This window comes from Mercenaria mercenaria, chromosome 1 (genome assembly GCF_021730395.1).
Source record: "Mercenaria mercenaria strain notata chromosome 1, MADL_Memer_1, whole genome shotgun sequence".
Lineage (NCBI taxonomy): Eukaryota > Metazoa > Mollusca > Bivalvia > Venerida > Veneridae > Mercenaria > Mercenaria mercenaria.
In genome coordinates, this window is record NC_069361.1 from 77051385 (window position 1) to 77064350 (window position 12966).

General features: G+C 34.7%; 1 protein-coding gene across 2 annotated transcripts; it reads right to left on the reverse strand.

Moving 5' to 3' along the window:
- Nucleotides 1–7294: 7294 nt before the first annotated feature.
- On the reverse strand, nt 7295–10485 carry LOC123545467 (uncharacterized). 2 transcript variants are annotated; one of them, XR_006685358.1, is made up of 3 exons: nt 9166–9282; nt 8542–8703; nt 7295–7769 (listed from the first exon to the last, which is right to left on the reverse strand). XR_006685358.1 is itself a non-coding variant. In XM_045331790.2 (3 exons), the coding sequence occupies exons 1-3, from the start codon at nt 10388–10390 to the stop codon at nt 7612–7614; spliced, it is 513 nt and encodes a 170-aa protein (XP_045187725.1). In that variant the 5' UTR covers nt 10391–10485; the 3' UTR covers nt 7295–7611. The 2 variants fall into 2 exon arrangements, 1 of the variants encoding a protein (XP_045187725.1); XM_045331790.2 differs by lacking the exon at nt 9166–9282 and adding an exon at nt 10198–10485.
- Nucleotides 10486–12966: the final 2481 nt, after the last annotated feature.

Consider the following 12966-nt stretch of genomic DNA (forward strand, 5'->3'; position numbering starts at 1 on the left):
TCACAACAATACTCTATGCTCGCCTTAGTTTGATATGAAAACCCCATAATATCTAAGATTTTGCAAACATCGTTCCCGCACAATTTTCATTCAGTGTTTTGTGGTAGCCAGCCTTGCTGTACTTTCAGTACTTTGATTCGATCATGAATCTGGGTTCACGTTATAATTGGGCAATTGGCGTGCCATAACCGTTTATATATGTTTATAAAGAAGCAATAATAAACATTGAGGGACATAATATCAGATAAAGTATAAAGGTAGCAAACACAACATCTATACTTCGATATGCAACCCCTTCCCCACCCACACACATACACAAACACATTTATGAATGTATGAACACTGATCAGATGGGGTGATTTTCTTGTCGGTATGAGGGAATACCACTATAAACCGGACTGTTAATGATTATGGTCTAGTCCTGTTCCTTCCCTAATACGATAATTAGGAAAATTGCCGGACCCGTAATAGTGTACCTCCTTTTTTTGAAAAGTATTCCATGCTTTAACTAATTTTTCAGGAAGGCGTAGGTTCAAGCCCCGCTAGGACCAATCTTTGTTTATTATATTTCTTCTTTCTAGTAAGAAAAACTGTTTTTTTACAATACTTATTATCATTGATTTGTCGTACAAAAGCGGACATTTTTCATATGATTAGCCATTTCTTGCTGTTTAAATTGAATTTAACCTGAAGGGTGAATGTTTAGACATCTTTGAAAATACTTTGTTACATTTTGCATAAGTTCTTGATTTTGTATCTATTCTTTAGTTTACAAAGTTTGGAAGAAATGTAGGTAGGTCTTCCTTCTGCCGTGTGGTTCTTTTTGAATGCAGAGGGCAAGGCTATAATTCTTAAGAGTTGGAGCTTAATTTCTGTCCGATTATATTCTCTTACTCGGGGCTCCCAAGAAAAATTGTTATCGACAATTTTATTTTGTGTTTTATAATTGTTACGCAATACTTTGAGGTTTCATTTAGAAAAATATGAGGTAAAATGACTTCTCTGCGATCGTTTTGCGCAATGCCTATCACTCTGAAACTTGTCTCTGTTTCAGCTGGAGGAAAAAACATAATTTATACAAGATTTACAAATTAACAAGAAAAATCTTTAAAAAAGATTGTCGGCGAATTGTAGTAAGACAAGAAGTTTATGAGGATTACATATCGTGTTATTCTATCATCTATCTAACATTTTGCAAATAGCAAAATTAAACACCACACTGAACAATTTAAATGGTTCTCTTTTAATTGTCCACAAAGGTTTCGTAGGTGTGCAATTTTGTTTCGTTTTAGTCTGTTTCACTGATCTGTCTTATCGAGTTAATATGTAGTATCTAACGCGCGGAAGAGTCTAGTTTCGTTTATTCTACGACGAATAATTACAGCAGTGGTCTGGAAGGCACTTCTCTACATAGAAGACTCTAATCGCACCCTTATTCATTGTGATACGCAGACTGTATTCAGCTCTTTCTGTAATTTGATATATGTTGGTATTTGAACAGATTTTTATCATATTTATTAAACTTACTTATCATTTTTAGATATATCAATATTCTTACTATATAATTATATACTGAGCGAGACTTAGCTTTAAAACTGTGAAAAGCGTTGTTTAGGATAAACGCTTTGTCTATATTTCATTCAGCGTAGCACAGTCAGCAGAGTGAAACAAATAGACACTCTCGTCCAATCAGGCAGAGTGTTGCATAAATCTTTCATTTTGATAAATTATCTATAATGCGTTATCAAGTTGTCTGATTTGCAAACTGAAGTCACGTGGCATGGGTCGGTCAAGGTCACGAATTCGTTCTTAGATCGGCATTCGCCGAAAAAAAAAACAATCAAACAACAACGACACAGTAAAAGTCGTTTAAAGATGCAACACTGTGCGAAACAGTGTTAACTTCAGGACTGTATCAATTAATTCATTTGTTAAACATTACCGTTACGGGTCCACTATCTTAAAATAACCTGAAATACAGCTGAAAACGTGTGTTTAAACAAAAATCGCTTACATCTACGCCCTTTAAACAAAATGGTGACAAGGCACTTTTTGCAATATATCTTTCAGCATTCGCCAGAATGTTTCTAAAATGAATTTAGTATAGAAATAGCAATAAAGAAAAAAAGAAAGAAAGAAAAAAAGAATATATAGCATGGTCACTCTTTAGTTGTTGTTTGTGTAATAAACATGGTTTATACAAAATGAAATAAATGGTCATCTGCTTTCACTTTCGATTCCTTAGGTCTACCGCTAGTAAATATAAAACTGAGTCATGTGACATATAGCTTAATATTCATTGGAAGCGGCACGCATATCATTACACGCGGTTTAACGATTTTGTCAGTTGCATTTCGAATTCCAGAGGCTTGTAATATTAAATTGGCACTTTTCTCATCGTTAATCGTAAAGTACAATGTGTTTACTGGATATCTAAACAGTGTTCACTTCTGTATATCTATATACTTAATTTCGGAATATTTGTGTTTCACTATAACGATACTGAGTCAAAGGAATGTGTCTCGTAGCAGAAAAAAAAACAATAAAGGAACTTAGTAAATGAAAAACAAGGAGTAAATTCTATGTTTTCACATGTGCACCTTGTCTTCACCATAATATTCGCACGGAATGTTGGATAGCGGAGTAGAAATGTTTTCATCTGCTAGATGATTTGCTTACTGTGCAAAGCCCGGAATTTAATGGCTACAGCTGGCATACGACAGGTTAGGGACTGAAGCTTATATTCAATAAACTAAAAGTACTTCTTTCAAAATCGAAAAACTGTGGGCCAACTGCAGTATTAGGATATATACTATTATTTGATTCAGTTACGCAGAAAGCAAGACTTTCGAGGGAAGAATTGAGTGAATCATTCGGTTCATAGATGGATTATTAAAAGAAAAATCTTAGAATTATACCATCACGTGCATTTGAGTAAAAAATGTCCAGAAGGCCTTTCTTATCTGTTTCTATTTCTATACCAGCGGAATGGTGTGTCTATGTTCTATAAACACAAGTTCACAACGTCTGATGATAGGGAACTTTATCTTCCTGTGATAATGACGCTTAACCTTTTGAACAAAGGTCAATCCATGTGTCTCAAAATCATGCAGCTTGTGAGAAAATTAACTTGGTTAGCAGTCAAAAATAATTTCACCTTGAAATCGAAACATTCCGTGAAAAATAACGTAATAGCAGAGTCTTTATCCTGGTTCCAGATGGATCACTTCCGCAAAGCAGCACCAGCAAAAACATCATCCAGACCCGTGCCCAGCAGTGTTGGAACTGTAGTCAATTTAGGAGATCAAAAACTGATCCATTTAGAGCTGGCTCCAACATTTATGTTTACAAATACGAAGTGTGTCCTTTATCGGCAATTACAGCGTACTTGGAGCTTCGAAACTTTCTTGGGGCTGAACCTCCTGCCGCTTCCAACTGCAGTTGGATGCGGCCACGGAGGTTCTTTTTGGGCATTCGGCTATTCATTAATAGCCTCGTCCCCAAGAAAGATTGCAGCAGACTGGCTCGATTACACCAGAATTATACTTTCAATTACTTCAGTTTATGTTACTTGCAATGAAATTTAGCATATTGTTTTAGTCACGGTGTATCAAGCAGGTTTTGCCAAATAAATAAGTTAGAATTACTCGTGTTTTGGTTATTCCTCGCCTACTTATGTAGTTTGAGTATAAATTGTTGTTTGTGTAATAAACATGGTTTATACAAAATGAAATAAATGGTCATCTGCTTTCACTTTCGATTCCTTAGGTCTACCGCTAGTAAATATAGAACTGAGTCATGTGACATATAGCTTAATATTCATTGGAAGCGGCACGCATATCATTACACGCGGTTTAACGATTTTGTCAGTTGCATTTCGAACTCCAGAGGCTTGTAACCTCCATCCATCCCCACCATCTTACCTCATTGAGCAATGCCATACTGGCTGTCTCGGGTTGGTCTGTACATTCTGCGGGCATTCGGCTATTCATTAATAGCCTCGTCCCCAAGAAAGATTGCAGCAGACTGGCTCGATTACACCAGAATAATACTTTCAATTACTTCAATTTATGTTACTTGCAATGAAATTTAGCATATTGTTTTAGTCATGGTGTATCAAGCCAGTTTTGCCAAATAAATAAGTTAGAATTACTCGTGTTTTGGTTATTCCTCGCCTACTTATGTAGTTTGAGTATAAAACATACAACTCGTAGAAAGTGGTCATTTGTTTCTTCTCACGTTACTGTGGCAATTCCACGCAGCGATTACGTCCCTTAATACCTATAGCAAATGATCTGAAAGAATAGATTCTTACAACTTTAGCCCTAAATATAAGACCTGACATAACTCGTATCACTATAAGTTCATTTTAATTGATATTTCATATTTCTCATTTTCCATGTTATGTCAGGTCGTCGAATAATGCGCAGTGTAACTCAAATCGACAATTGTTTCTCGGAACCAGCGTTTGTTTAATTAGCTATTTACAGACCGGGGTCATAATCTATAACGAAACGGTCAACAGTGTTGAGTTATGAAAAAGTTCCATTCATACAGACATTTCATTCATAGGGGCGAATTAATTTACCATCATTATGTAATATTTTCTAATATTATCTTTCTAGTATTTACCGTTAGAAAAATAAAACATTAATATAACATGTTAAAGCAAATAGATTTACTGAAACAGGTAAGTTTAACAATCTTTATACAACTCTGTGGCAAAACTGATAAACGTGGCGAACTATTTGAATTGCGCATGAAATGGTTTTGTGTTGTCAGTCTCAGCACCTTTGAACTTTTGTTGAACTTTGCAGAATTTCGATTTATGGTTATAATAGTCTGGCGAATAAATTCGCCAGCCTAAAAATGATAATACACTAGAGTAATAAAGTTTTGATGTCGATAATGTTTAAAATATATACGAGAATTGGTCAAACTGTCATGTTTCTACAGAGAAAGAAAGTAGATTTTTTTATGTTTCAATACGAAACGCTAACATGTACCATAATTAATGCTTGGCAGAGCCTCGCATTTCATTATTTTTTCAACTTGTTGAAAAATTCAATATGCAAAGACGCTTAGGTAATATCCTTTATAATATCCTTTCTGAAAGTGCTGTTACGGATCTCTCTAAAGTGAATGGGTGCAATCAGAAAAAAGAAAGTGCAAGGCCAACTCTGCTAAATAAATAAGCACTAAAATATGTTGCACTGCCCCTCAAAGTTAACAACAACGAGGGGTGGGATTATTGGGCTTTTCCGTTTGTCACATATACAATGCCGTTTTCGACGATCACAGTTCACATTGATTTTGATGAAGAATTAGGTTATGCTTGTACATTATTTTCTGCATGGTATTGGTAAAACAATTTCTTTTTCAAAAAAAATAGTATTTTAAAAATTGTTATAGGGAAAAACGTTGGATTTTTATAGGTCTAGACATAAGCAGTGCAAATACAAAAAGACGTCATTTTTCTTACTTTCAAAAGCATCGCGTTAGCTTTTGCTATACACTGTATTGCATTTCGGTATAAAGTTAGCACCCCCTTTTCTTTTTCTTTTCTGTACTAGCTATACAGTTCTTGACGGGAATAAAAGTGTCTGAAAATCTGATATTCTAGAAAATGTCGAAATATCGTCATTAATGAGCGGATTCTATACATGTGACCATGTGACAAAAATAAATAGTCGTGTTCAACTTCAACGTATGCTCAATAGAATGTATTTTAAAGTTTTAAGTCTCCCCGTACATTCAATCAGGGCTGTTATATTTCGATCTTCTCAGATCGTTCAACACGACTTTTATGTCGTGTTATTGGTACTGTTTAGTTTCTCAACATGACCATTTCGGCCTGGGTGGTTCCAATACTCCCGCTTTCATAGCCTTGGGTATTGTTTAATCACCCCTTGGATATGGTGCCTGCTTTTTAATTTTGTCTTTTGACAGTTCCTGTGATACGCAGGCTCCATAACCTCAGATCCCCTTCCTAAATTCCAGTTTGTTTAGTTATGTCCATTGTTTTCTCGTTTGTGGCAAACCCTTTACTTTATATGGGGACCAAACGCCGCTCTTCATGGAATTACACGCCTCAACACGTGTATCATTGAAGGTTCCATGTTCACCGCCGTTTGAATACATCTGCAGATGTCTCTAAATTGTTTCTTGTATTATTAGCATGTGTAAATGTTGAGTTCTGCTAAACCCGGGGCTAGAGGGCGTGGACGGTAGCATGCATTTCCACTACCGTCCATGGACAGGCTCAATCAAACCGAGCCTGCAACATTTTCGTTTTTGTCGTGTTGGACGACCTGTGAAGTTTCCACTTTTCTCTATTTTGTTTATGAATACTGTTTCACCTCATATTTCAGTATTTGTAACTTTTTTTAATACTATGTCTCTAATTATTAGAACCCATGAAGAGATGTCATACAGCGAAAACTATCAGTATTCAAAGCTGGGAGCATCTGAAGTGATTATTGGCTTTCAATATTAAGTAAATCGTAAAAATAAATTTTACCATCTTATTTTCATATTCTTGATCTGAAATCGGCACAACAGTTAAACATAGTTTAAACATTGTCCGAATATTTAGGAACATCGATTACTATAGCGATCGAAAGAGTCAGATGTAGGAAATTTAGGATAAAAATCTTTACACTGTTGCTGCATTGATTGTTTCAAATGCCTTTAAAATAGAAATTCTTTTGCCGAATATGTACCGATATCTTTTCATTGAATACATTGTGACGGTTGTTTGTTTCGGTCGATAGAGAAATTGTTAAGTGTTTAGGAAAGCCACGTGGGACATCTGTAGTTGCCCGATGATGAAGATACAGAAAAGTGAACACATAAACTACCAACAGTAAAAATATCTATGGCTGATCATTGGTTCGCTGTCTGAAATTGAAATATGTGTGTACTTATTGTTACCACATAGATCGGTGTTCGAACTGAAAATCAGAAATACCACCATACACAACGGACAAGTAATACACGTGCCAATAGAAATGTGTCATTTAAATACAATAACAAAAAACAATATTTCTTGTCTTTCAACTTCATTTCGTGGAAAAAAAATCCATATTCATATCTTGCATGTGAAAAATGAGTTAATTTATTGATATAAAATATTAGCAAGTGTTTATGTTTAAATATAAATTATACTATGCTGACTGATAGATGCTGAAATACAGGAGATGTCCACTTACTTAATTCTAAAATACCTTTTTACACGATATACATCAATTAATCTATGCAGAATGACACCAAATCATATACGTTCACAATACTCCATTGTTCAATATTTTCTTCGAGTATTTTACATCTGCACCCGAGGAAATGACAAAAGATAAATTATCAACATATATTTTTTGAAGCAACTGTAAACGGATTGAAGTAACGACTTTTTTCTAAATCTTGATTTTCTAACAATTTCAACCATACATATCGACATACATGTACTAACACATAGTACGAATAATAAATAATAAAATGAAACAAATTACAGAAGAGTGATGCTAGTATAGTATTTAGTTAATAAGCAACACTACAATATGATATAATATAAGACATGACATGTTTGCAAGATATATCTTATTTTTCACTGTATTATTCCTTTTCAGCAAGTTTAGCTCCCACAAATATTCCTCCACCAGCCCATGCTGCTAGCCAGGCAATGATGTCTAATGCAAAAGATGCATGAAAGTCATATCCATCATGAGCCACTTTGTCCGCATACACAGCCATCGCAATCATCAAGAAGAGACCTGCAAAGATAATATTATTACTTGATTATGCTCTTAAAGTTAAAAAAGACACTGTCAATAATAGACCTTTAGAAATTCATAGCATAAGCTGTATATACACCAATAAAAAGAAACTCAAACGCAGCTATCATTAAGAAATTACCTGAAAAGATCATAATTCAAGCTGATTACAAACCTGGACAGAAGCTTAGCCATCGCAAGCATCAAGAAAAGAACGTGCAAATTCATAGCACAGACTGTATATCCATTTTAAAAGAAGCTTAGTCAAAAGCATTCATCATGGAAAAACCTTAAAAAGTCATAAAAGATGTATTATGGAGAAATGTCATAGCACAAGCTGTATAGACACCTAACCAGAAGCTCAGCCATGGCAATCATCAAGTAAAAATGAGGAAAAGCCATAGCATAAGCTGTTTATTTGCTTGAACAGAAACTCAGCCAAGGCAGTTATCAAGATTATCAAGAAAAGATGCGATAAAGTTACAGTACAAGCTCACAACACAGGCTGTATATACATGTACACCTAAACGGAAGCTCAGTAATAGCAATCATCGGGGGAAAAACCCTGAAAAGTCGTAGCATAAACTGTATTATAGAAAAGACCAAGAAAAGTCATAGCATAAACTGTATTATAGAAAAAATCTAGAAAAAGCATAGCACAAACTGCAATAATTACATTCTTACAATTGAAACGGCCATACAGTTTTCGACCTTCGGTTTTTTTAAGAAATCAGAAATCTTGGTACATAGTATTGGGTGGAAACGGTCTTACCTGCAGCTACATCAAGTCCAGCCGCTACAAAATATAGAACCTTTTTGGTTGTCAGGATAAACAGCACTAAGATCGCTGATACGATAGCACCTGTGGTAAATAGTATGCCAAGAAATACTGTCGCGCGCACACCTCGGTAATTTCTTAGTTCGTCATCGGTAACTATACAAAAATAAAAAAAAGTACTTATATTATTTTTCATAATGATAATAGAAAACGATGGACACAGAGATGAGAGACAAATGTAATAGGATACAAGACAATAACTGTGCCCCAGCGAACGTCGGACCTGCCGGACGTAACTAAGATACAATTATAAAAAAAATTAAGTCCACCAAACGATCGGACGAAAAACATATGAATAGTGATACTTTATTTAAGAAATTTTCGTGTAAATGATATCACCCCTTGTTTACATCGTTGGCATGACGGGAGCAATTCGTTTGATAAAACTTTATTTCAAAACACAGAAGATGTAGCAATTTTTGTCATAATGCATAATAAAATACTGTCATTGCAGTAAGAAGAATCAATTTTGAAAAACATAATCACTTATTTTGTTCGTTTACATGACTGACCAATCAGAACGGACAAACATTACCTTATACCCAGGTATATGCGTACCTTATTCCCAGTATGTTCACTGTACTTTTTTGAATTGGTGGTCTTTGGAGATATGCCTTGGGGCGACGTTCGCTTTGGCGCCATAACGACGTTTGTTTTAGTGTTGCAGCAACAGAGCAAACGTCCAGCCGAACGTCGCTGATCTTGGTCATGTTCAGCGGGACGTTTGCAATGTCGTTTTGTTACAGTAACACTGTCGTCAGGAACAAGTAGTTTTAGCTATAATCTATTGTTGATTTTTTGAAATTTTGGCGTCAAATTTTGAATAATTCTTTCGATTGACGCCATGTTTTTAAATGACATCACATTGCGGAAAGGGCCATCCTTTATTAATATTGTTACGCCAATGTTGTTTATATGACAATAAACGTTTTCTTTTATTTCCAAACAAAATATATAGTGAATGTAAATATAATTAAATAAATTGACCAGTTTATCCACGATAAAAGGTTACACCGCTTTTACAGTTGCAAACCTTAAACATTCGCGCGGCGGTGTCAGATATGGAATGATTTAGCCACAGCCTGTCCTGTTTAATTTTGACGACTCTCTAGTACCGAAATAATTGGATGGTATTTGATATTGTCGCTTTATGGCATTTCAATAAAAAGACTTTGAAACATGTTAACTATTGACAAGAACAAGAATAAATAGTATTTCTTATGAACACACCTTTATCGTTATAAAAGTAAGGACACGTTACACGTGCACAAGTGACAACGGTTTATCAGGTATACCAAAATACACCATCATATTGGTTTATTTTGGGGTATATCAAAATAATTCAACACAGCGTTTTTAAAAAAAGAGAAAAATGTTATAAACTACGGCAGCGGCTGATTAATTCCACAAATAATGAAAGTCTGTGTTCTATTTTTGCTGTAGTATTTTTGATGTCATCAAATTAAATTGATGCGAAATACCTGAGTATACTGTATTCTAGCAATCATTTCCTAAGTAAGCAGCAAAATAATTTTGGATTTGGTGAGATACATTTCTAATTGATTTGATAAAGTATATTATAATATTTACCTGAATCCGAGTCAATCGTAGTGCATACTTTGGTGCCGCTTGTTTCAATACAATATTCCCATATTCCAATGTTAACATCAGCCACCCCACCTTGATCTGAAGTTTCCCAGTATTTCAATGACATAGCCAGTATAGCAAAAAGAAGTGCGAGCCCAGAAACTCCTACACCTACAAAGCCAAGAATATTCGCCATATTCTGTATTTTAACTTTTCAAACCGATTCTTATTTTTTGAAATTATTTTTGAAATAATTTTACGCTAGATTTATGGTTATATTCTGTCACCGGCCTTGTATCGAATGACGCTCTGGATCTGTTTTGGAAACAGAACATTCATAGTAGGACACGGTCACTAGGGCTAATTGTAAAACAGCAAAAACTACGGAGCCGTTTTAGTGACTAGCCGACGCTTAGTAAGTCTTGACTTGGAAAAACTAATCGGACATTGTTAAATTAATGCCATATTAGGCTGAAACTATTCATGAGCCTTCTATAGTAGTAGGCAAAATTTCTCAATAAATGTATATTGCAATTTGGTTGATAGAGTTTGATGTTTTTAAGGTAGGGCTGAATTTCAGATTTTAAACTTTGATGAAGATGAGCCCAGGTTTTATTTTCGAAATATTAACGAGATATCGAAAAAACACGAAATAACACATTTTTATTTCATTTTAGTCTTTGGTAAGATTAATTAACACTTAGAACTTCATCATAATAATAATAATAATAATAATACGAACGAAGCATTTTTAAATACTTCCAACAGCGACAAATGAAGATTTAAAAAAAATAAAATTGACTTTAGTTCGACTGGTGACGAATTAATATTTCAGTTTCAGTATAATGAATTTAATTATCGAAAACAAAACGTAAGGAGATTTCACTTTGATTAATAGATAACTGTAATTTACATGTCACTTAAGGTGCTCCGTATTACGGTGTTCACACTTTATAACATTGACATACACAACAGCTAAATATTGAGTTCAATTAAACCTTAGTAACTATAATTCAATATTATTTGTTCATTCAATAGAACATCAGGAAGCCAGAACAGCGATCAATGAATACGGCAAGAGTCCAACAAACACTTATTTAAAAGAAACTAAACACCTTTTATTTACACAAAGCAAAACAAACAGTCTCCAACCCGGCCTACTGCAGTGATCGTTACAAAAAAGTTTCAAATAAGTGTATTGGTAAAGTACACTCAACAAAATTCCTAATCGGTCAGTTTATATTGTATAACTATTTTGTTAATATTGCATGTATTTAAAAGAAATTTCACATACCGACATTTGAATAGGTACTGCAGCTAATTGTTATTTTATTTTTGACCGACTCACGGCCAAAGTAACCGCATTAGGCGTTTTGACCAATATTGCATATTTTGCACGTGCAGGGCATGTGCACCAACATGCACGGGTTCGTTTACACTTTTGGCATTACTGACGAAAGTCCTACTAGAAAAACACATATCATGGTGAACTTGACACAAGAGCAACGCGATCGAGCTGTCGGAAAGTTGCTAGCTGGGACACATTTAAAACACGTGGGTAATTGTTTTTGGCAATTTCAAAAGAATTTTGATATAATTTTGTTTGTAGCTGTTACTTTGATGGTTGTTTCCATTTTTAGCCTTATATTTTCGTTTACAGGAACCTTCAATCGGTGGCTATCTACCATCCGAGCTATTTTGGCGAAATTTAACACAAGTACAATTCATTGAAGTGACCGATTTTGAATTTTGTTGTAAAATTCCGACAGTTCGGGCGCGTTGCTCTTTTATCAATTTCACCATGGTATGTGTGTTTTTAGCAGAACATTCGGCAGTAATGCCAAAAGTGTTCATGAACACGTGCATATTGGTGCACATGCCTTGCACGTGCGAAATATGAAATATTGGTCAAAATGCCTAATGCCGTTACTTTGGCCGTGAGTCGGCCAAAAATAAATCAATAATTAGCTGCAGTACATATTCAAATGTCGGTATGTGTAATTACTTGTATATACATGCAATAATAACAAAATAGTAATACAATATCAACAGACCGATTAGGAATTGTGTTGAGTGTATTTATACTGGTTTCGTTAGTTTGGAGGAAAAAACCTGAATTAAATGTTTTCATTTATGAAAACGTGGTAAACTTACTATCTGTTGTTTCAGAACAAAGATAATATTCCTTTACTGACAAGCAGTAATAGAGCGATTGAAATGCAAAACTATAAAAATATAAACTGTGCATTTTATTGTTATATTAGTCGAAATATAATGATCATTTAATATTGTGTCATTTTTCATTGGATTTTTGTTAATATTTGGCAGACACAGCAACAAAACAACAAGGTGTGGAGTTTGAAAAGTTGTGAAGTACTTGAATATTTGTCAATGTTTTGTAAAGTGCATAATCTTAATCATTTTGCAACAACAAATTTCAATCCTCAGAATAAATAGTACAAACGTAAATATGTGACTTTCAAAGATTTAAAGTCTGGTAGATCTAAATGAGTCCCAGGACAATTTAGTGTCTGGAGAAGTAGTGCCTGAAAAGTAAGTATCTGGAAAAGTTGCACCTGGGGAATAATGCCTGGAGGTCGAGTGTCTGGAGAAAAAGTGCATAAAATGTTAGTTTCTGGAGAACAAGCGTCATAAAAATAAGGTGTCCGGAAAATAAGTGTCTGGAAAATAAGAACCAGACATATATGAGCAGGATAACCACTCTGTTCACATGTTCCCTTGTTGGACTCCGTAGCGGTAGGGGGCTGCAAG

Coding starts and splice junctions, on each gene's coding strand:
- LOC123545467 (XM_045331790.2), bottom strand. CDS start 10,390: ATGGCGAATATTCTTGGCTTTGTAGGTGTAGGAGTTTCTGGGCTCGCA. Junction 8,704..10,197: donor TACGATTGACTCGGATTCAG/GTAAATATTATA, acceptor ATTTTTGTATAG/TTACCGATGACGAACTAAGA. Junction 7,770..8,541: donor TGGACTTGATGTAGCTGCAG/GTAAGACCGTTT, acceptor TTATCTTTGCAG/GTCTCTTCTTGATGATTGCG.